We start from the raw sequence: 22,101 nt of genomic DNA, 5'->3' as shown, positions 1-22,101 counted from the left end.
CCTGCCTGGTTAGTTGGGGACCTCCTAGTCACCTGTCTCTTCTGGGGGATGGATGAGAAGCCTAGTCTCTGTGATTTGGCCTACATTTCCGCTCAAAGGCCTTCAGTTGCACTAGCCTGTTCCCCAAGAAGGCTGGATGATGGTGGCTTCCTTCTGMTTTTGCTGAAACTGCTCAGCGGCAACGGAGTTTCAAGTTCATGTGCCCTGGGTGGCAATGTTATGGCAGGCCAGTCTTGTGTTATGTATCTCAGACGTGTGTGTGTCTAAACTRGTATCTKAGGGAGAAAAATGTTGACTTGTGACACYGTGTAAAGTTTTGCATTGTTCTAAMAAGGAGAAAAAAAAAGAATAAAAATAAATACTTATTGTAACTTTTTTTTTTCCCTACAGATAAAAGTAATAAATAACTGACAGAAGACAGTTGTTTCTAGTGCTTGTTTTAGCTAAAATAATGGGGGTTAATTATTAAACCTTCTACTTGGTCGCTCACTTGTGCTGCTGATGCTTTAATCCTGGGTCACAGAAAGTTTAAGAGTGCTTTACAGAGTAGAGTTATTTCTTTTTGCCTCAGGTTTTTCACACTGGAAGGATGTTACGTTTTTTGCTGCTTGCCTTCTCTGTGGTTGTCTTTGCTCATGCTGAGCTCTGCAAGCCAGGTATGTTTTGGAGCTGATTCCCATCCTTTCCTTAGATAAATTTAGCTATGAATTTATGCTTAAAAAGCTGTCAGATGCTTAGCTGATGTTTTAGCTGGCTTGTTTGCAGTTTCAAGTTTGATACTCAGAGCATTCAAGTCTTTTTTGAGTTTTCAAATTAAGTACAGAAGCTGATATTATCTGATTTAAAATGGTACTGGTTAAATCTCTCTGAGAATCCATAGGGCTGCTGCATTGTTCACACTGGTTATTTCTAGATCTACTAATCAGCCTATCCAAACTAATTTAGAAGTTGTAATATGTAGAATAATTACAGAAGTGAATGATTTAAAATCCCATTTTTAGGATGATTTTCAATATATGTTTGCTTTCTTTCTCTTTGTGTCAGATGCACAGAATGCTTTCAAAGTACGGCTTAGTATCAAAACAGCTTTGGGAGATAATGCTGTAAGTAAAGTATCTTCACATGTTCTTCCTAACTGAATATCTGCCAAAGTAGAACTAATACATACAGTAAAATTTCCGAAGGCAGCACAGACAATTTGTTTTGAAGTGTTGATTGCAGTAGCTTGCTCAAGCCGTGATCCAGGAATCTTTTTCTTGGCATTTGATTAGCCCTCTACATAAAGAAACGTCTTTTAAAGGAAGTTGAAAGCTCTCCTTTTCTGTGTAAGGTTGTTTTTTCCTTCCTTTCTGGAAAAGCTGTAGAGATCTTGCATTTTATGCATGAGAGATGCTGCATAAATCTAAGTCTGTAATTTTGGGAAAAGCACTTCTGCTTGAGAGTGCTAATTGTAAAGTCAAGCATGTCTGGGAACATAAGCAGGAAAAGATTGTTAGATATTTATGAAATGGGATTTTATGTCAGGGTCTTAGCCAAGCATGATCTTGCAGAGATCATTCAAGCATATCTCATCAATTCCATATTAATATGGGGCTTTGGGTAGTGCCCTTTCTTCTCTGCCCATAGTGCACATCTTACCCTCATGAGAGCTGAAATGCTTTAGTTTAATTCGAGTCCTTGGGCTTGCTGGGGCGGTACTGGTGTGAGGGATAAYGGCCTGGGATACACAAGAGCCTAGGGAATGAGATGACCAAATGGCCCTTCCTCACGTAACGCGCTATGAAATACAGCAGAGCTGCGTACACCCATTGCAGCTCGGAATGCTGAGAGCACATCTGCAATGTGTTACCGGGCTCAGCATAAAACTGAATATGAAATGTCTTGGACAGTCATCTCCACTGGAACTGTAGTGTCTGATTATGCGAGGAGAAATAAAAAAACAAAAAAAGCCTCATAGGTTACATGTTTTTATAGACTGACGATTTGAGGATTTTTCTATGACCTTAGAAACCATTMTAAAGTTATTTGGAAATATCAGGTAATTTAAACTGGCATTTATCAAGGACCTAATTCCACTGGAAAGTTCACAAACCAGGCAAACTGGGAAGCAATACTGAGAATGCATTTTCAAGTATTTATCTGGATGAGAATCTTTAATTAAACAGTTAAGCAAGGCTGGATTGTTTCAAAATTTATTAAAATATTTATATAATATTTAAAATATAATATTTATGTAATAAGTATATTAATCCTCTAGCTGAAAATATGTCAAAATCATTATTGAAGTTCATCTTGATAACAGCAAAATATTTTGATTTAGTCTTTGCTCAAAATATTTGGAAGGAATTTAAACCACAGTACCAAGCAATGCTTTTTTCCTAGTGTTTTTACTAGCCCAAACATAATAAAGGAGGGATGTTTGATCAGCCATTTGTATTTTTTCTGTTTTCCTTTACAGAAACTGTATACTACAAATCAACAGTCCTAAAGGTGATTTTTATTACATGTAAAATAAGCAATAACTGATGAGATTCTTTTTATTGTAGATAGATAGCAGTTTCATTTTTGTGACACAGTAAATAACACAGTAAGATCTACAAGAGGTAAAATATAAAATAGCATTTTAGAACAACAATCTGAAGAAAACAATATGATGCCATTCGAAAATATCCATAGGTAACGAACACTTTATTAATTTCAAACATCTAGTAGTTCTTTTTATAACCATTGCAATGCTCTCTGTAAATTACTAAATTTCAAATGCTGAAGCTACTCTCAATCTGAAATTCGTTTTATTTTCAGAATTCAGGACACTTCACTTTCCYTCCTATTTTAGCAAAGGAAAAGGTAGAACTCTTCTTGTATCGCAGTAGGAAATTGAGCTTATCTTGGTGTGGTGCTTTGATATTTAATTTTGTTTCCTTCATTTCCGAATCACCTCAGTCTCGATGATAACAGAAGACCCTGACCCCATAAGCATTTCACTTTGTGACTGGCAAGATTACTCCAGAGTACATTAGTGCATTGCAAATGGGCTAGTCTGGTTCTGTCCATGATTCAGCCCGTGCCATTGCTTTGTGTGAAGCGAGTAGAGACAGGCACCATTTTTATTATTTGTTTATAACCTAGACTGTACTTCGATGTAGAGAGTGTCACTTATTATTATTACTATTACTATTACTATTACTATTACTATTACTATTACTATTACTATTACTATTACTATTGTTATTATTGTTGCTATTATTACTATTATTATTTATTATTTATTATTTATTATTTATTATTTATTATTTATTATTTATTATTTATTATTTATATAATTTATTGTAACAGATCTTATCACAATGGAGCTGTAAGGGGCAGCTAAAATATAGTTAGCATGTAACTGTGATTGTTTTTCTTGCAAGTAATGGGTTTATTTGAAAAAGATGTCATTTGCTAACCAGTGGGAAGTGACATGGCACCTTTAAGCCTGAACTTAAGTCTTTCTGGTGTTAACTTTGTGAGTGGCTTCTAGAATGACTACTAGTTACTACCTGCTTCCAAGGCATGCAAAGTAAGTAGAGAGTTAATCTAAAAGGGCCAAAGGCAGTTCTGAGTGAGCAGGAGCAAGGTCCAGTAGAAGTCCATGAACTTGTCAGTGTCACCTCTCAATCTAGCCAGGAGAGCCAGTCAGCCCATCATAGGGTGCAGGCCAGGTGAAGAAGTAGGTGCCCCTCTCTTCCAGACAAGGTGTGGGACAAACGGGAGAGAGGCTGATGAGCAGCTGGTGTCTTGCCACCAAATGGGACTCCAAAATGTGTTCCTCCTACATGCAGAAGCATGTTCACTTAAACAAAGTCTCTATGACTGTCTGCTTAAAACATAGATTCGTTCAGGTGGGAAGGGACTTTGAAAGTTCCTAGTCCCCTTCTGCTCAAAGCCAGGTTAATACTGAGTTCAGACCAGGTAACTCAAGGCAATCTTACAATATCATCATCTCTTGCTACTAATGTAAGTTTTGTCTTCCTTGGAGTATCACTACAGCGCTTCACCACGCTGACAATCTAGGCTGATCATCTATCCCCCATTATCTCATCAGCCTCCTCTTTTGCAAGCAGGCATTTAGGAATGACTTTCACACTCAGCGAGGTCTAATTCTGCTCCTTCTTGAAATATAGAGAATGGTAAGTGCGATAGGACCAAAGTCTTTGTGTTTACTCCTTCGTAGAGTAAAGCAGACAAAATACATTAATTGTCCTGATATCCTCACATAAGCTTCCATTGGTAATAGTTATCACTTGCTTGTAGCCTGGTTGCAAATGGTATTTATGTTCTTTTTACAGCAACACGGAGTGTACATGAATAACTGCACAGGAATATGAGACGAGATGTAACATCCCAATTCATCAGCTACAGTCCAGGCTTTGAAATTACAGAATAAAGATGAAGCTAATAAAGCCCTATCATAAAACTTGWCAGGTTTCTTTGCCCCTTTCCCTTCGATTGGACAAAGCTGATGATTAGAAATTGGCTTCTGATTTTCAGGCAGCATTTATTTTGGGCCAGTTAATGCCCATTGAGTCAATATTGTTTACTGTCTTAGAGGCTGTCTTGCCATATTCTTCTTCCTGTTGCTTTCCCCCCTGCGTACTTGTGCACAGAGTAAYGTGAAGATTTTCTTGTTCGTACAGAGTCTGCTGCCACCCACTTCTCTGCCTCCTCTCTGATCGCCTCTTTCATGGGGCTCTTACCCTCCTGCGACGAAGGCAGACTGCAATTCCCTCTCGTCACTCAGACAGACCCCCAGCTGCTGCTCTGTTCTTCCTGCCTGTCCCCCCGATCCCCAATTCCTTGCAGCCTTCTGTTTATTCTGCTTTTTTAAAGTTATTCCTTAAGGTAAGGCTGGAGTTCCTCACTACAAATTATTTTCCCCAGCAGTTGAGATAGCTTTTTAGCTATTATGACTTAAAGAAGCTCTGAGCAAGTGCGGCTCCTGGTGATGCGTTGGGCATATACACGGGTACTGCACTATACATTAATGTACCCAGTACATGTGCTTGGTAGTGCTGCATTGCATCTCTATCTGTGTACGTGCGAAGTGGAGTCTGCTTCATCATTATCCATTTTTGAGGATACAACTGATACAATTGTCTCTACAGCTGGTTCAATCTGTAGGATAACAAATGTTGCGAGGGTGGTTGTTTTGTTTTTCCTTCTTTTTTGCCTGTCCTTTTGGCCCTGTCCTCAAAAACTGCAGATGGCATCTAAGGATTCAGTCAATAGTATCACATAAAAAAAAAAAAAAAGGAGGAAAATCATTCCTTTTAGTGCTGCAAATTATGCTTTGTGGCTTGAATGCAGATGTCTAAAATTATGATGAATAGTTTTATGGCTCTCATCTATATTAATTCTTCTACTATGCAGTCTCTTTTTTCTTTTAGTGCTAGTTGCTGCCATTACTGTCACATTTTCACCAGTGCAGTGAGAACAAAGRTATTTTTTTTTCAAACAATCTCAGTTTTCTTGTGTTTAAGTTTCTGAGGCTGAGGTGCATTGTCACACTGCATTTACACCTTCCTTCACTCTCAGGGCAAGTGTGGTGGTGAGTCAGAACCCCTCATTCTCACCACTGAATTGTGATTTTAATGCTACTCAAGCACTTTTTTTGGCTCAGTTGTGTTGTCTCCGTCCTACTGTAGCTCAGCCTATTTCATACCTCATTTGTTTAGAGACGATGAATATGATCAGTATGACTTTTCTTTCACTTCAGATGTCTGCCTCCTTCCGTGTTTAGGTTCCCAGTCCACATGATGTGAAAAGAAAAGGAGGGATGGTGTCTGRAAGCTGGATTCCTTCTTTCTAGGAGATTGCAGCTCCATGCATCCAAAATCAGAATTTAGGAAAGAGAAATATGATTTGACATTGACAGTTCTGTTTAGCTTGCTGCTCTTTGATATATATTGCTATTTCTTGAGTGTATTACAAAGATCCATAAAAGAGTGGTCTAAGTTGTCAACAGGGTTACGTACCAACACTGTTGGGTTTCTTGGTTAGGYAATTATAGTGTGGATTTTTTTAATGCTGAAAGTTAAAGATTAGATGTGTGTTCTAACTGACTGGAGAAAGCTGCCTCTAACCTCCATTAATATCTTTCCAAGAAACTATTAATCTTTGTAGTCTGCTGAAAGGGGGAATTCAATCAGTCTGCCTCAGTCATGGCTCTTGTTATAAAAATGTAATAGGTGCAGTTTTTACAGGTCTTTAGAACTGCATATGGGAGTGAAAGCTCAGGGGAACCTAGTGAAGCTTTCTCAGAAATCTGAACTTATAAAACATGATTTATCATCAAGACAACAGAGGAAAGTTTTTGGAGCCTGCATTTTACTTCTTACTGAAGCAGTAAGGCTGCTATTTTCTTTCTTTTGTTTCAAATGTGATGCAGTAATCTGCATTATAGCTGAGTCAGGCTTCTTGTTCCAAGGACAGTGTGTGGTAATAAGGCCATAATCTCATTTTATTTACTGGTGTTATGACATCCATCTCCCAGAAACTGCTTCCAGCTGCCTTGAGGAGGTGGAAGCAAAAGGGCTCAGAGAATGGAAATCTTGTTCTTAGCACAGTGCATCCAGCAAAAGAARCAAAGCCAGGAATGTAGCAGTGTAGGGCGAATTCTGTTCTAATCTTTGATAAGAGAAAATTCACATCCCCCATTCAGTCGTCTTTCAGAAATACAAAATTCATGCAGTTTCTGGAAAAGTTACAACTTTCTGTACACTTTGTATTGCACTTTGCAACAGCCATGAGAAAAAGTCCTTGGTGCACACTGCACAACAGAGAGGAAGCTATTTTCAGAGCACAGCCAGTGAATTTATTCATATTCTAAATCAATGTTGCGTTTGAAGTTCATTGACTCTTCTCCCCCTTTGTACTGTTAGCACTGGTGCTGAAACTGATTATTTTCCATCTTTCTTTATAGTATGCCTGGGATGCAAATGAGGAGTACCTCTTCAAAGCAATGGTGGCTTTTGCAATGAGAAGATACTCCAGCAAGAGCACCACTCAGTAAGCATCTACTTTGATCTCCTCTGTCTATATTAACAGTGCTGCACGCAGTGGACCGTTCTCTGCTATAATGAGCTGAAGAAAATAGTATATACAGCTACCCAAACTTTTTCAGTGTATTTCTTTGAAACAAAACCCAAACTGTTCCAGTATATTTCTTTGAAACCCAGATGCGTATAAACATCACTCTCTCTGTCCTAAGCAGCATTCAGTTTTTGGCCCTATTCCCCTGTTGATATAGACTGACGCAGCCCTGGACCTCAGAGGGACTGTGCCAATTCCCTTTAGCAGCGTCTAGCAGCAGGACATGATGCCTTCTGGAGACCAGACCAAGCCCAGGGGCAAATTAGTGGGGTCAGAAATACAAAACAGATCCTTGTGGAGGCAGCTTTAATGCACATGTGCTTAGTGTCCAGCTGCAATGGTGTGCTGAAGATGGGCTGGCTCAGGGAGCTGGAAAACAGGCAGCTGTACGAGTGCTGTGTTGTGCTAGGGAATATCTGTCCCTAATGTTGCAGCTGCTGAACTGCCTCACATCAAGAAGTTTCAGATGTTGTGGYTCAGGATATAAATCAGGCACTAATTGGGTTTGGGATTAAATCTACCCTGAGGTATTGAGTATTCGTCTCAGGCTTCTGATCCTTGCTGCTTATGAAATTGAATACCAGATTAAACAGACCATTCAGCAAACTGTATCTTCAAAATGTTCCTCTCTCTCTCAAACAAGAAACAGTGTCAGTGTATTTCTTTAGGCCTATTATTTTCATACTGTTTTTCAGTCTTTAAAAAATGGTCTTATGGTTCTGGTAGGCTAATGAGGAGAAGGTTTACCATTTAATTGCAAGAAAAGCTGCTTCAGGCTGACTTTTTGCATCAGATGAAGCATATCCCACATTTGTGAAGATATCAGTTAACTTGAGTCACCCAATGTTAACTGTGGCTCCAGCACTTTTTCTTAGAAGGTGCTCTCCCCATCCACATAACAGAAGTGCTTAGATCTTCACTGTTTCGTTTTGATTCCTCAGAAGCTGCTTCCTTCGAGCAAGAGAGCTATTTCACTAAGCTTGAAAAACAGCCAAGTATGTTCTGTTATTATAAAAAAGTGATTTCATCAAGACATAGTGAAAATGATACTTACAGAAAATGAGCTTGAAGATACAAGCTAATTAAAGCTGATTATCCAGGCTTTTTTTTTTTTTTTTTTTTTTTTTTTTTTTTTTTTTTTTTTTTTTTTTTTTTTTTTTTCCCCTCAAGTTTTTAATTCAGGAATTTGAATCCAATCTTCAATCCATAAAAAATCATTTCTATGTATTTGTTGTAGTCACAGGCACTGCTTATTATTGCTCTATTTCTTCCCTGTCGAAGTCATAGTGCTTTGACACCCTGAAAAACCTTTGTTAGAAGTCAATGAACTTTATCCTCTTCAAGCTCTGTGGCTCTCTGCAGAGTCAACAAATATTAGACAGCTTGGTATAGGAATCGAAAAAATATCAAGATCATATGAAAATAAATTATTAATGGAAATTAAGTTTATTTGCCTTGTGAATTCACTGAACTTATGCTTGCTTAGTTCATTTTCCTACCAGGACAATGAAAGTCTCTATCAGGTTAGATGTTGTAGGAATACTCTCCGCTTTTCCCTATCTTTACGGGAAGGCAGGGAAGAGGAGCTGRACGATGGCACTCCATCTCCCAACCTTCCTGCGGTGCACATGGACATGTGGGAGCGCTCCATGTCCAAAAGGGTATGGAAGCTGCTAGCTCCCGCACACAGGAGCTGTGCAGTCATGTAACTCTGGGTGCAAACTCTGCGCAGGACCATAACCTGGATGTGGCAACCACCCTTTCCAACTGAGGCACCCTGAGCCCTGCAGGAACAATTACAACTGGTTTTCTCGCTGGAGACCAAATACCACTAACTTCAGCAAGCTGCATCAGGAGCCAGAGATCTGCCTGGTGGGTCAGCACTGCCTGTGCTGTTGTTGCAGGAATTCAGAAGACACCTTCTGTTGAGCTTCTGAAGCTGGACAAAAGCCAGCCTGTAAAGACAAGCTCTTGAATGTTGTGCTGCTGGAAACAGCGAGTTTGTTGTTGCATTTTCATCACCGCTGAGTGATCCAACTCAGAATGAGCAGGATTGCACATCGCATCCCATTTTTTTTTTTTCTGTAAAGTTAATTTCTGAGCCAAAATTTAATAAGTTATGGAGCTGTCTAATATTTGAAGGCTATGTCAAAATGTCAAGATTGTGTGAAAAGGGAAAAATACACAATCCATCAAATTACTCGGTGATTATCAAAACAGATAAATTGAAGCTTTCTTTGCCAGTAAAGAAATACATTTTTTTTTATTTCCTGCTCCATATATGACCCCTTCATTTATTCTTCATATGTACACTCATGTACATTTGTGCACGTTCATGGACTACATAAACCAACCTTTGATCTCTCAATGTTAGAAAATGATCATCTGTAGTCTGTGTTGGTAAGCCTGCTTTCTCTAATCTGTGACTCATTTGAAATAATATGCATTTATTTTGGACCTCAGACTAGTTAATCTTTAGAGAAGAAAGAATGTGAACGCATTTACCTTCATTCAAGTAACAAAATCTCTTTTCGTTACACTTCCTCTCACTGTCTCACTGTGYGAAAGAAAGCTGCAGTTTTCCTCAAAAAGTGAGAGACAAATTTCATCAGCATTTTCTGGCTCTCTAAGAGCAGTCTAAGAGAGCTCTTTTCAATGCAAAAAACATCATGACCAYTTAGGATAACAAAATACACATTCCTGGAATTGAACGTGTTATGTTGAGGTGAGCCCATGGCTCCTATTCACCAAAGGAAGTAAAAGAATTTCCCGGTGTGGGAGCAGCTGCGGAGCGCGGAGCTGCAGGGGGCCTGGTGCTCTCCGGAGAGCTCAGGATGGTGCCGTGGCCTTGAGTCTTGTGGTCGTCCCACTGGGGATGGCCACTGCTTGCACCCAGCTGCCTTGGAGCTCCTGGCAGCTCTTTCTTATCCCTAAGCAATTCTCTAAATCTACGTAAGGGTCAATGATGGTGTTATCCGGCCAAGAGACCAGGTTCTCTTGCCTTCTACTCAGTGGAGTTAGGTTGTGTATGTTAAAGAAAATGCAATTTAGAACTTCTACTGTGTTGCTGTAACGCTAAGACCAGGATCTTGTTATTCTGATGATATCTCCTATGGCTCCCTAGGGCACCACATGCTAACCCCATCTCCAGGTGAGGAGGAACTTCTTTCCTGTGAGGGTGACAGAGCTGCCCAGGGAGGCTGTGGAGTCTCCTTCTCTGGAGATCTTCCCAACCCGCCTGGATGCCACCCTGTGCCCCGTGCTCTGGGTGTCCCTGCTGGAGCAGGGGGTTGGGCTAGATGATCTCTAGAGGTCCCYTCCAACCTCAACCATTCTGTGACTCTGTGATTCTGTAGATGCTTTTGGCACTGAGGGCAATAAAAAGATGCCTACATATGTGCCTACAGATACACTCATCAAGACATCAGTTTTTCTTAAAATTGGAAAGTGTGAGGCCTTCCAGTGCTTCTGCATGCTGTGAATCACATCTATGTGGAAGTACATCAGGGAAAAGAAAAATCCAATGTGCTGCAGAGCAGTTGTCCCGCTGATGATTGTTGCACTGCTGTTTACTCAGTCCTCCTTGGACTTCCTATGAAAAGCAGTATTATTCTTTCTGGAGGCTGAAAGGATTTGCAGAGTTCAGATTCTGCTGGTGAAAAAGTGGCAGTGAAGCCAGGTTTTTGTTGCTTATAATCAAGCAAGGATTTTAGGCACAACAGGAAGCAGACAGAGGCAAAATTTACATAACCTTGTGTGAGCTTTGCTGCCCAACTAGTTCAGTGCCCGTACCTCTTAGTGCTGTAGGATGGTATGTGTGATATGTGTGATTTATCTGTATGACCCCTTTTTGAGGAGTGTGGTTGACTCTGTAAAACTGTAGAACATCAGGATGTTCAGACAGTCTATCTACTGAATGTACTTTATCTCTGGGGGATAAACCTTACTCATGCACTATGTTTTGAATATCTGTAGGGCGTTACAGAGCCCTGGCACAGGCTGCCCAGGGAGGCTGTGGAGTCTCCTTCTCTGGAGATCTTCCAAACCCACCTGGATGCCGCCCTGTGCCCCGTGCTCTGGGTGTCCCTGCTGGAGCAGGGGGTTGGACTAGGTGATCTATAGAGGTCCCTTCCAACCTCAACCACTCTGTGATTCAATGATTATGAAGCCTGGCCCATTTTTGAGTGTGAAAMAGAAATCTCAGTGTCATAAATTCTCCTGATGTAAAACTTCCTCTGCAGATACAACTTCAGATATTCTGTGAAATCAGCAAGAATCTGTCAACCACCAGCCAAAAGTAGCCATTTTTTTTCCTCCCCTGTAAATTTTGTGCCATGCTTTTAGTTTACGTGGAATAAATCTCCTTTCAGTTTCAGGCTGTTTCCAACAAAWTGATGTGAGCATTTTTTTTTAAATCCCGGAGGATAGCTTTACCCTTCTAGCCATGAAAATTCTTTCTATTTGCAAAATTGACATTGTTCCAGACCAATTGGAGGAAAAAGTGGGTATTTCAGCTGTGCAAAATCATTGYTTTCCATTTTATTGAGTATCTCCATGGAATATGTATCTCAGTGCAAAAGAAAAGGTGGTTACAGCCAAGCACTCTCCTAAATGCTATCCAAAATAGCACACACCAATAAATAATAAATAATTTCCCCAAAACACCCAGCGAGAGCTGTCCTGAGCAAGCCGCTGCTCGCCTTGCCTTAAAAAATCCCTTCTTTTCTGCCCGGAGAACAGGCATTTACTGTCAAGATGTGCCCCCTCACGCAGTCTCCTACCTCGGGCAGTCATTTAAGGGCCGTTTAATGATGTCTCTAATTAGCCAGCAGATGGCTCTGCAGAACGGAGCTGGGTGGCGGCTCACGGGTCCGAACTGGGAGGATGTCACCTTGGGAAGGGGAAAAAGGTTGGGGGGACAAGAACTGCCAAAACCTGCTTTTCTGAGAGGGACAGGCGACAACCAACGCTAACCAAGGGTACTAGTCAGTGATGGTAATGGGAAACACGGCGGTAGCTGTTTAAAAGAAGGGCTGCCCTYGTGCCCGGCTGGCAGCCGCGGCCAGCTGCCCGCGTAGCGTCCGGGTAGTGTGTGGGGAGAGTGTGGGCATGGATCCTTCCCCGTGGGTCTGCGCAGGGGCTGGGCAGACCTTGTGCAAAGGTGGGGCGAGTCCCGGCTCTTCCCCCATGGGAAAAGTCATCCCGACTCCRGCTCGCGGCCTTCCAGGGTATCTGCTCACTGCTTGGGCATGATCAGCAAGTGCGAATGCCGAGACAAATTCTAGGGGGTATTTATCCACCAAGTGGAATTAAATAGAATTTTCTCACTTTTAGCTCTCCTGCGATCTCTCACTTCATTCATATGGCTTTAGCAGTCYTTTCGTGGCACATGTTACATGCCTTGTAAAGCTGTAGTAATTGCCACCTTAGACAGTTTCTGTATACAGAAACTGGTGTTTGGTGTTTGGTTACAGGTGTTTGGCTGTTTTGTTCCTTAGTCGCATAAATACAATAAAAACAGATAGAAGAGGCACCATCTGTTCTCGGCCACTATTGTGTTTATGTATTAGCCCTCACTGTTTAAGTTTAAATACTCGTGATAATCTATTTCCATGAGGAATTTCTAATGGTGGTTCCATCACTTGTTAGTGGTAGATAACAAATTTAAAAGAATCTGAAAAGAGTCATTTTAAAGACACTTAGATAATACGCCATGAGCAGCTGCATGCCCTGGGAGCTTCTGCTATGAGCCCCACACAGAGCTGAGCAGTCATTTACAACAGATTAAATAGGTCACAGCATAACCTTAAAGGCATAGGCCAGTGCCAGTATGATGTCTAAATTTAGCCTTTTGTCTCCACTCTGTGATTGACTCTGTGCAGCAAGACATCAAAGAGAATAACATCAGTTCCTTTGCTTTTCACTCCTCCTGTTGACTCTGGCTTCTCTTGCAGCAATGTACCTTGCAGAAAGATTGAGCTCACATTAAAATCATATGAGGAATCCCTCATGCCCGAGTCGTTGTGGTATGACCTGTCAAACATTCAGTTCTTGGTTCATCAACATTACCCAGCCTTTTTCATGGCCGTGATGATTAAGATGCAAATCTATATTTTTTCCTTTTAATTACACTAGATATATATCTGAGATAAGGCAAGCTTGTGACAGATTCAAAAATTCATTTGAAAACTCAAGTTTGATCTCAGTAACCTTACTTTCTTGTCTCGTTGAAAGTAGGAAGTGCTGTGAGCGGTATTTCTTCCTCAGGCATTAACTGTTACTTAGAAGTAAGGCCTTCTTTTCCCCTCTTTAGATGAAAGCAATATTTTAAGAGCACCTGCATTATTCAGTAATTCCTTCCATTCTTCCCTCCACAGGATTTCCAATGTGCTGCTCTGCAATGTGACGGATCGGGTGTCCTTTTGGTTTGTGGTCACGGATTCTGCCAAGAACGTGACGACTGTTGCTGGAAGTGAGGTAGAGGCCGCTATCAGGTACAGTCCCTGCTGCTGCAGCCTCTCCTGCCTTGCTGACTGAGGATGCTTTCCCTCTGAGGGCTTCGTAGGAGGGAGCGCTTTGCCTCTTTAATGTTGAACTAAACCGAGAGGTCGGGACTCTCTCAAGCGTGTGAGATGAGAAGGACTTTTAACAGTGCCACAGAATTCAAAGTCTGTGAGCCTTGGGATTGCAACTTCAGGACACTCTCTTAATGGTGGAGTCTTGGGATAAAATCTAGTCCCCATTTGCTATCTACTGTGTGGCAAAAGCACATTGGTGTCATTCAGATGCTGCATGTCTCAGTGACAGAACCTTTTCCCCCAGGTGATTGAATTTCACCACTTTTAGGTGGGATTTGTCTCATTAAACTTAAATTGCACATGTAGGCACTTCTCCACCAGGACTAATGACCCTAGGCTCCCTTTATGGAGCCTGATGGTGCACATGCTTCTGAGGTGCAGTTCATCTGACTTTTAGTTTAGAAGTCAACTATCAGATGACTCAGAGTAGGTTATGTCCCAGCCTGCCTCAAATAATCTTATACTCACATTTTTCTCATACCAACCCTTTCTAGAACGTGGTCACCATAGCAGCTGAGCATTTCTTGTGCAAAGCACTGTGTGGTACAAATTGGTGCACTTTCCACTAAGTATCACAATCTGCAGCTCATAAAAGCAAAAAAGTGGGGAGCTAAAGAGGGGAAAGAAAAACAGGTAATCTGACTGCAGWGGCCTGCCAGCCCAGCATAAGGGATTTGTAGGGATGACTCCCACAGACCACATAACTTGTGTACATTTCTCAAACACTGAGTGGAAAAACAGACCTCTTTGTTTTTAGACATTCTGTACTTTGTCTTGAAAATATGTGTTATCTTCATAGAGGCCTAATTCCTGATGAATGAGTATGCGTTCTTCTGGAAAGATTAACTTTTAAGCTTATGAGCAGATTAAACTATTTCCTACAGAGAAACCAAACAATAGCTTCATAGCATTAGTAGGGGAAGCAGATTATTTATTCGCTGAAGCTCTCTAAGAGTGTTGGAATGCAGGAGTTTTTTTGCATTTCTGTTATTCTTTGATACATTCAGCAGCATAAGCTGATTTATTTAAATCTCTTATATGTGCTGTTTGCCACAGAAGTCGTGTGCTATTATAGCATGTTTGTTTTGTTTTTTAAACTGCTGTCTATCTGCAGAAAAAAAATATGCAATTTACTGAACGTTCAAATTTGACTTCCTTAGAAACAAGAAATAAAATGTTCTATAAAACTACAATACTTTTTACTCAGTTGTTTCAGATTTCAGGTTACCATACTCAATTTTTTATACTACAGTGGCATGTAAGCTATTTGTGGATCAGCATTTTAGTGTGTGAGGTTCTCTGAAAATTGAGAACAAAAAAAGAGGGTCAGCTGTCTCAATTCCTCATCTGAGTCCCAGGATCTTGTATAAATATGAKGATGAACAATGCTTATTTTTTTCAACTGCTCACAACAATTCATAAGGATGGAAATCACTTCAAATCAAGCAAGGTTTACTATAYAACAAATCTTTTAACATGCCTTGGCCTTCACCTCTCACCAGGAATGCTAGCATTCCATCAAGACTAAAAGCTTCCTGTTTAAGGGGTAGTCAAATGTTACAATTTCTGAAGGAATTTGCAAAATCTTACCTTTATCTCCCATATATCTATTCCTAGGAAGTACTTGCAGTATGGTAAGTAGATCGAATTGTATACAACGAAGCTGCTTTGAAGCATATTACTGCCATCAGAAAGAGTGTCTCAGGGCGTGTGTATGGAATACATTTTCCTCAAAGTTTTCTAACCTTTAGCAAAAACTGAAACTATGGCTACAGGCTTTCATGGCTACTTTCAGCCATGGTTTTCATGGTTTCAGATCCAGGAATAGCAAGAAATGCTCAGAAGTAATAAATGTGGAGGAATATATCCACTGAAGAGAGATCATTTGCAACAGTTTTACCACTCATATTAAAAAGAATATTTCTCAGACTTACAGTTTCTCATAATAGAAAAAAAATATGCAAAGCACAAATCCCTTTAGCTGTATCTTGCAGGGAAGAGGGGCATGCTGGCAGTGGTGCAGGCTTCTTCTGGAACAAACTATAACCTGTGCCTCTTGAATCTAAGAAAAACTACAGCAACAGGACCAGATGCACAGACACATAAYAGGCAGGATGGTTCAGTCTGAGGAACTGAGGGCCAGTGAGAGGCAAACCCTCTGATCAGTGCAGGATATATCTACTGCTCCCATGCCATTATGGATGCTGCACGAACTAAGTAATAGAGCCAGAGATGACAACCTGCTAGATCTTCAGCACATGGCCCAAACCTAAGCAATTAACAATACTGTACTTCAGATCTGATCTGTGTTTCCCAAGTTTCCAGATAAAGTGAAACGGACATAAAAAGTTCTGCTGCCCAAAGCTTGGCAGTGGGTGAGTGTGCACAGATTACTGGCGGGCTATGCAAAAGTGAAGGTCCGTGTCATTCTTATCAACCTCATGCTGAATATCACATTCAGCCTTACCAGTCTTGCAGCACCTACATGAAAATTCATTTTTTTCCTTCCTTTCCATTTTGAGTTATAAATACCATTATAAAGAGCTGTCATATGCTTGTCTTTTTGTGCAGGATGAATCGGAACAGAATCAACAGTGCCTTCCTCCTGAGTGACAAAACATTGCAGTTCCTGAAGATATCCTCCACCATAGCACCGCCCGTTGAGCCCTCCACACCTGTTTGGCTGATCGTATTTGGTGTTGTTCTTTGTCTCACTGTGGCTGGGATTGTTTTCCTCATTGTTACAGGAATTCAGCGGCGCAAGAAGTAAGCAACTTTGCCTTCCTTCTGTTTTAACTGATTGCTGTGGGCAGGGATGGTTTTGCCTCTCAGATCAGCCTCAGAGAAACTGCAGCTGTAGTCCTTCTCCGCTCTGTAGCTAAAGATAACCGTTCTGTTCTTTCCCAAAGATGGGAGCTGAAACCCTGAACAATTAAATAATAATTGTGTTAGTAATGCTGGGGAATAGTGGGGAAACAGGAAGGATAAGAACATGAAACTGGAGACCACCTAAATGCGTGTTAAAGCTTTACAAGGAGATTTGCTGCCRGTCTGCCCAAGGTTTAGGCACTGCAGGTGAGTGACTGCTCCGTTCAGGGCAGTAGYGTCAAAAGCTGGCAAAGCTACAAGGCTTTTGTGGCTGTCACTTGAGGAGCCTACGTAGAGGATACGATAAAGAGTAGCGTAGAGCTGAAGAGGTCCTGCTCGGTGAGCTGGTGCATGGCCATGCTTGCCATTCATGACCTGAGGAACCCAAGAGACCCAGGCCTTCCGAAGTTCAGGTCCAGATTTCTGCATGACTGTTTGAGATTTGACAGTAAAGACAGCAAGAGATATTTGCTTTTCCTCTCACTTTCTGCCCCATAACAACACTGATGAAAAAGAGAAGGCTACTCATGGTTCCCTTGTGTGAGTGAATTGCAATGGGCAAAGGAGCAGGTGGTGTCTTGGTCCTCCCATCTCCGTTGGCTCAAATTTGGGCATAAGGAATAGAAATTTCTCAGCTGAGCTGAGCTTCTTCTGTGGAAGTGAGAAGTAGCTGAGCTTCTGCCCCAAATTAGGTTGTTGTAGAGGTTAGGGTAGCACAAAATTAGGACTTTACACATTTAAGGAGGAGATGAATTGAAAATGTTACATTTCTGCCATCAGCTAGATAATGTAATATTGAGTGTTAGACTACCACCAAAAATATCAGTGCAGCAGATTCACATGTGAAAAGCAATATGTTGCTGGGATTTATCAATTCTACTTTCTTTTCACCTTGAAAGACAAAGATAACACATCTCAGAAAATCTAAATCTTTTCAGCAGTATTTTGGATTTTTTCAGAAGAGTTGTGTGATTGTGTTAAACCCCTTGCAATGTTTAAAAATAAAACAAGCTGTAGATGCTGTTGTGGAGAATGAGTCTAGACAGGTACTTTAGATCGGCATATAGCTTAAGACCTGCCACAACCTTCCTTGTGGTCTGGACTATGTCATTTAATCCCCTGAACTCAGGCAAACTCTTCTATAAAACTAGAGGATTTTGTATTTTCTGGAAGCTCTCTACTTGCCTTCTGTGTAATGTCCTGTGTACCTGTAGAGCACTTAGCTCTAAGGGATCTTTGAACATCTTGCATGAGTCTAGTATAAAAAAAAAAATACTAAGCAGTCAAGATTATCGTTTACTAAAAATAATCTTTTGTGGTTTATATCAGGCTGAAAGACAGTATTTTCCTTACCTGTTTTGAAAATCAGCTGAGCTAGGCCTGAACAATTTCATCAATATAGTATAAACTGTATGCTTTTATCTCCAAGATGCCAGTACCATGCCCTGCTGCTGCCCACCTGTGGTCACTTGGCATTTTTCATCCTCTGTGTTTGTGTTCCTGTTGTCCCTTTACTTCTGTTATTCTCCTTCTCTCCCTGTTTGTTCACTCTGTTTTCCTACCCTACCTAAGAATGTTCCTAGGAACGGATTAATCTGTGATTGAATTCAAATCCTCCTTTCAAATCAGTGTCATGGCAGGGTGAGAGAGAAGGTGATATAAATGTGTAATTGTTCCCTCTATTGCTGCAAAGCCTGGAGAGGTAAAAGATACAGCCTGGACAATTTGGCTTCCCAAAAGAAGGGCTGGACATTACAGAACAGAATTTCTAAAGTGCTCATCCCTTCTTCAGAGACATGACCGGGTTGTCAAAAAGAGTTCAGCACATTCAGTATCGAGTTTTACTGGAAACTCGAGCAGAGCTGACTTAGTGGCAGCTCTGTTGYTCGGTAAGCTGTGCAGGAAATCCAGATGCAAGAACAGTGTTGATTACTCATAAATCTGGCATTTTAGCTTTACTGGACTTTAAAATAGGATGTAAATAGCCTGTTTCAGGCAAGTACAAATGTGCTTGAGCCTGTTTGTGCTCAGGGTAGCAGAGAAGCACATGATTGGCATAAAATGGAGTTTCACTAATGAGTTAGACTCATTATGTCATTTCTTGAATCGGAAGATTTTCTTAATCAGGTCTTCACTGTGCCTGCATGGGGAAATCTAAGCCTCAATGACCTGCAGCTTGAAGTCCCATTTAAAGATCCGATTCAGCTCCGTGTAATTGTAGCCATTGACTTCACAGCAAACTGGATCAGACATGCTGTCTCCCAGCTCTGTGTGTTTGTTGCTCTGCTATCACAGCTCTACAACATCTCCCTTCCCGATAACAGATTTTGGCACACAGCCGAGGCAGGGCCATCTTCTCCACTGGCCACGCTGGGAGGGACTGAAGTCCACCCCTGCCTCCAAAACCCTGGTTGCAGCAGGGGCCATAAACATTTGCCTTGTGAAGAGCTGGATTTCATCTTTAAATATAGAGGAACCCACAGTGGATTTCTTTTCCATTAAATTGTTCAATCTGTCCTTGGACTCAGGAATTTTTAACTTCTCTGAATTGCTACGGCAACAAGTTACACACATCTACTACTCCTCTGATTTGTTTTGAATCTGTCCCCTACTATCTTCTTTTATACTATGCCTCCATGCTAAGGTTTGTGTTAAAGAACTCTCCTTTTAATTCGATAGTAGCAGATATGACAGCCACAGGTCAAAGTTTTTCATTGCCACCCCCACATTTATTTTTAGAGTCTGCAATGCCAAGAATCTTCCAAAGACCAATAAAATTTTATTATTGCTAATATCACTGTTATTAGCAATCATACTGAGTCAGGTTGTTGTGATTGTCCTGAGTCAGATTGTTACAGTGTGTGTTGCAGGATAGGAAGAAGCAGTGGAGCTGACCTTTGATTTTCTTATCCTCCAAAACTGCTGATGCTGCAGGCTGTAATGTACAGCAGGTTTTTCGACTACGAACTAGGAGATCTCAAGGTCAGAATGAATCTGGAATAAAAGGAACATCGTGACATGTTGACTTATATTTCTGCATTACATAGAATCATGTTTTTATTTGTTTGTGTCATTTTATTCAGCAGCTGTTTTAACATGGTTGTGGTGAGAATAGGAGCGTGGAAAAGAGAAAAACATCCAATTGTTTAATCTAGAGCACTTCAGTAGAGTAAGATAAGGGGGTAGGAAGGTGGCTGTTAATGTAGTTTGAATTAGAAATTCAGATTTGTAGCTATAAGAATCCCTGACCTCTGAAGAAGATTATCAAGGAATATGGAGCACTCAGTCTCCATCATTGAAGGTTTTAGTCAAAAGCTGTTCAGTTTCTAAAAGTATGTTTTAATTTATMCACATCACCGAATGAAATCTAGGAAATATATAATGGGGACACGATAGATGAGCAGTGCAGAGCTTCTTGGCTTAAAGGAAGAAAACAGATTTGGAGGTTTCCTTCCATCTTTCTCTTGCAACAACTTTTCCCTTCCCCTCAAGTTATTTTACAGAAAAAGAAACTGAAGGAATATTTGCCACATGTTTACAGTGTATTTATGCTAGGTTTCCTGATTCCCAATCCTGATTTTAAATCACGAAACAAGCTTCCAGTCTGGTCCTCCCAATTCYGTTTATGTTTATACAGCAAAGAGGCATTTACACTCAGCCTATGCAGGAGGATGCCTGCTCTTGCATGTATAGGTCATTGCGAGCCAGTGCAGCTGGAGTGAGAATAACAGCAAATTATACTGGGGAGTCTGCACCAGATTATGCCTCTCAGTACCTAGCCTACAATGCAGTTCTGTGTAAATGTGCAATTTTCTTTATGTGGACTTCTGGTAGAGTGCTGCAGGTCAATAGAGTAAGATGATTTTCTCTTCCTTGTTTTCAGACAGAATAAAGAGTCATCAGAGACAGAAGATTTAGAAGAAAAATGTGAAGTGACAGTAACAATAGAAAATGGGATTCCTTGCGAAACACTGGATTTAAAAGCAGGCCACATTAATGGAGTCTATGCAGCAGATGATGAACGGTTCGCGTCYTTATGAAATGCTGCTATTCCTAGCTGGTCTGTTTTTGAAAGACTCTTATGCCTACTTTATCTCGTCACTACTTCTGAATGTCAAACATGAGACAAGAAAAAATGTCCTTTCACTTAATTTCCCTTGAGAGAAGCCTTTGCTGATAACACATACACTCGAACCTCCGTTACAAAGCTTTTGTTCATGAGCTGAGCAAATGAGAAGACTTCAAATGATAGCCATTAAAGATTTCCAAAAGATGTGTGGTAGAACAGGGTTGAAAGCTGCCTTGTGTCAGGCATTTAATTTTTAATAATTGTTTAAATATGCCTATTGTTTTTCCCCTTCTATTAATGTGACACGGCATTATTTTCCTGAATGTCACAGAAGAGATTGTCTAGCATTGTCAGTTTTTGCTGGGTTTTTTTTTGAGCCATGTGCAAAAATTTCTCTGTAAACTGATTTCTGTGTGCTGATCAGTCGTGTGCCTTTCCCTGGAATAGAGATCAGCGTATGAAAGTTTTAACTTAAGGAAAAAAAAAAGCCAAGTTTTCTGGCCTCTCTAAGAGCAGTTTAGAAAGTATCTGCTCCATCCATAGMTTTTGAACTGCCAAATGTTTGGTCCTAAATGTGTTTCTCACTTAGAAGTCCAAGTCACAGGTTACGTGATCAGGAAATTAAAAGTTGCAAAAGTTTGAAAAGGGGAGATTTTCCCAAAAACGCAGTCTGTGGTTGATGGACCAAATCTTAATAAACCTATACAGATATTTTGCAGCTCTTTGAAAATCTTCCTTGTATTTAATAATCCYGAAACTAGAAGAGATTTCCAAAGGACAGGGCACCAGAGTTGGTTGAACTTTTGATGTGACAGGTTCTCAAAAGTGCCAGTACTTGAAGCAGTAGCATTGGTCTTCATGCRTCCAACCTGGATGGAAGCATGAAGACCACAGTGAACAGGCGGGAGCCATCCAGACTTCCATGTATGTGTCTGGAAGCTGAAGGCACCAAATCATACCAGGCCCTAATCTGCATGGTTAGATTTCAGACATACGTATAGTCTGTGTTACCCATGTCCTAATCCTGTTTCTGTTTGAATCTGTCATGAATTCTTACTGATTTCAGAGGAAAAAAACTAGGCCCAAGAAAAGAAGAGCAATAATGACAGTGTGCTGAAGCAAAACATGGTCTCTGCAGTCACCCAACAGCTGCCCATGTCACTTGGGGTAGAATTTAACCCTTATCCATACCGTTTCCAGTGCCACATTTGGAGACAAATCAGAAAACCCTTCTACTTATTGGTGTTATATTTCATGTATTCAGACTCTTCACGCACAATAGAAAGATGGAAAAGCTCCTTGCAAAGGACTCTCCAGTGTCCCAARGAGTAGAAAGACTTCTCGTCTCCCAGGTTACAAACGCTCCAGCATTTTGGCTGTATTGGGTATCTTCTCTGACACAGCTTTTAACAGCTCTGGCTCTGGGAACAGGGTGAGCAGTGTAGAAGAAATGGG

At 40.8% G+C, this 22,101-nt stretch overlaps 1 protein-coding gene across 2 annotated transcripts; it reads left to right on the top strand.

Moving 5' to 3' along the window:
• The first annotated feature begins 578 nt into the window (after window positions 1-578).
• On the top strand, window positions 579-21,352 carry CLTRN (collectrin, amino acid transport regulator). Of its 2 annotated transcripts, XM_026035309.1 has the most exons (6): window positions 579-656; window positions 1,045-1,103; window positions 6,962-7,047; window positions 13,509-13,625; window positions 16,281-16,475; window positions 20,461-21,352. In XM_026035309.1, the coding sequence occupies exons 1-6, from the start codon at window positions 590-592 to the stop codon at window positions 20,615-20,617; spliced, it is 681 nt and encodes a 226-aa protein (XP_025891094.1). In that variant the 5' UTR covers window positions 579-589; the 3' UTR covers window positions 20,618-21,352. The 2 variants fall into 2 exon arrangements, with proteins under 2 accessions (XP_025891094.1, XP_025891095.1); XM_026035310.1 differs by lacking the exon at window positions 6,962-7,047.
• Window positions 21,353-22,101: the final 749 nt, after the last annotated feature.

Source organism: Nothoprocta perdicaria, unplaced genomic scaffold, assembly GCF_003342845.1.
Source record: "Nothoprocta perdicaria isolate Ctin4 unplaced genomic scaffold, notPer1 scaffold_158, whole genome shotgun sequence".
Classification (NCBI taxonomy): Eukaryota; Metazoa; Chordata; class Aves; order Tinamiformes; family Tinamidae; genus Nothoprocta; species Nothoprocta perdicaria.
Note: the sequence above shows the minus strand (reverse complement) of the source record. Positions and strands in the feature narration are given on the sequence as shown.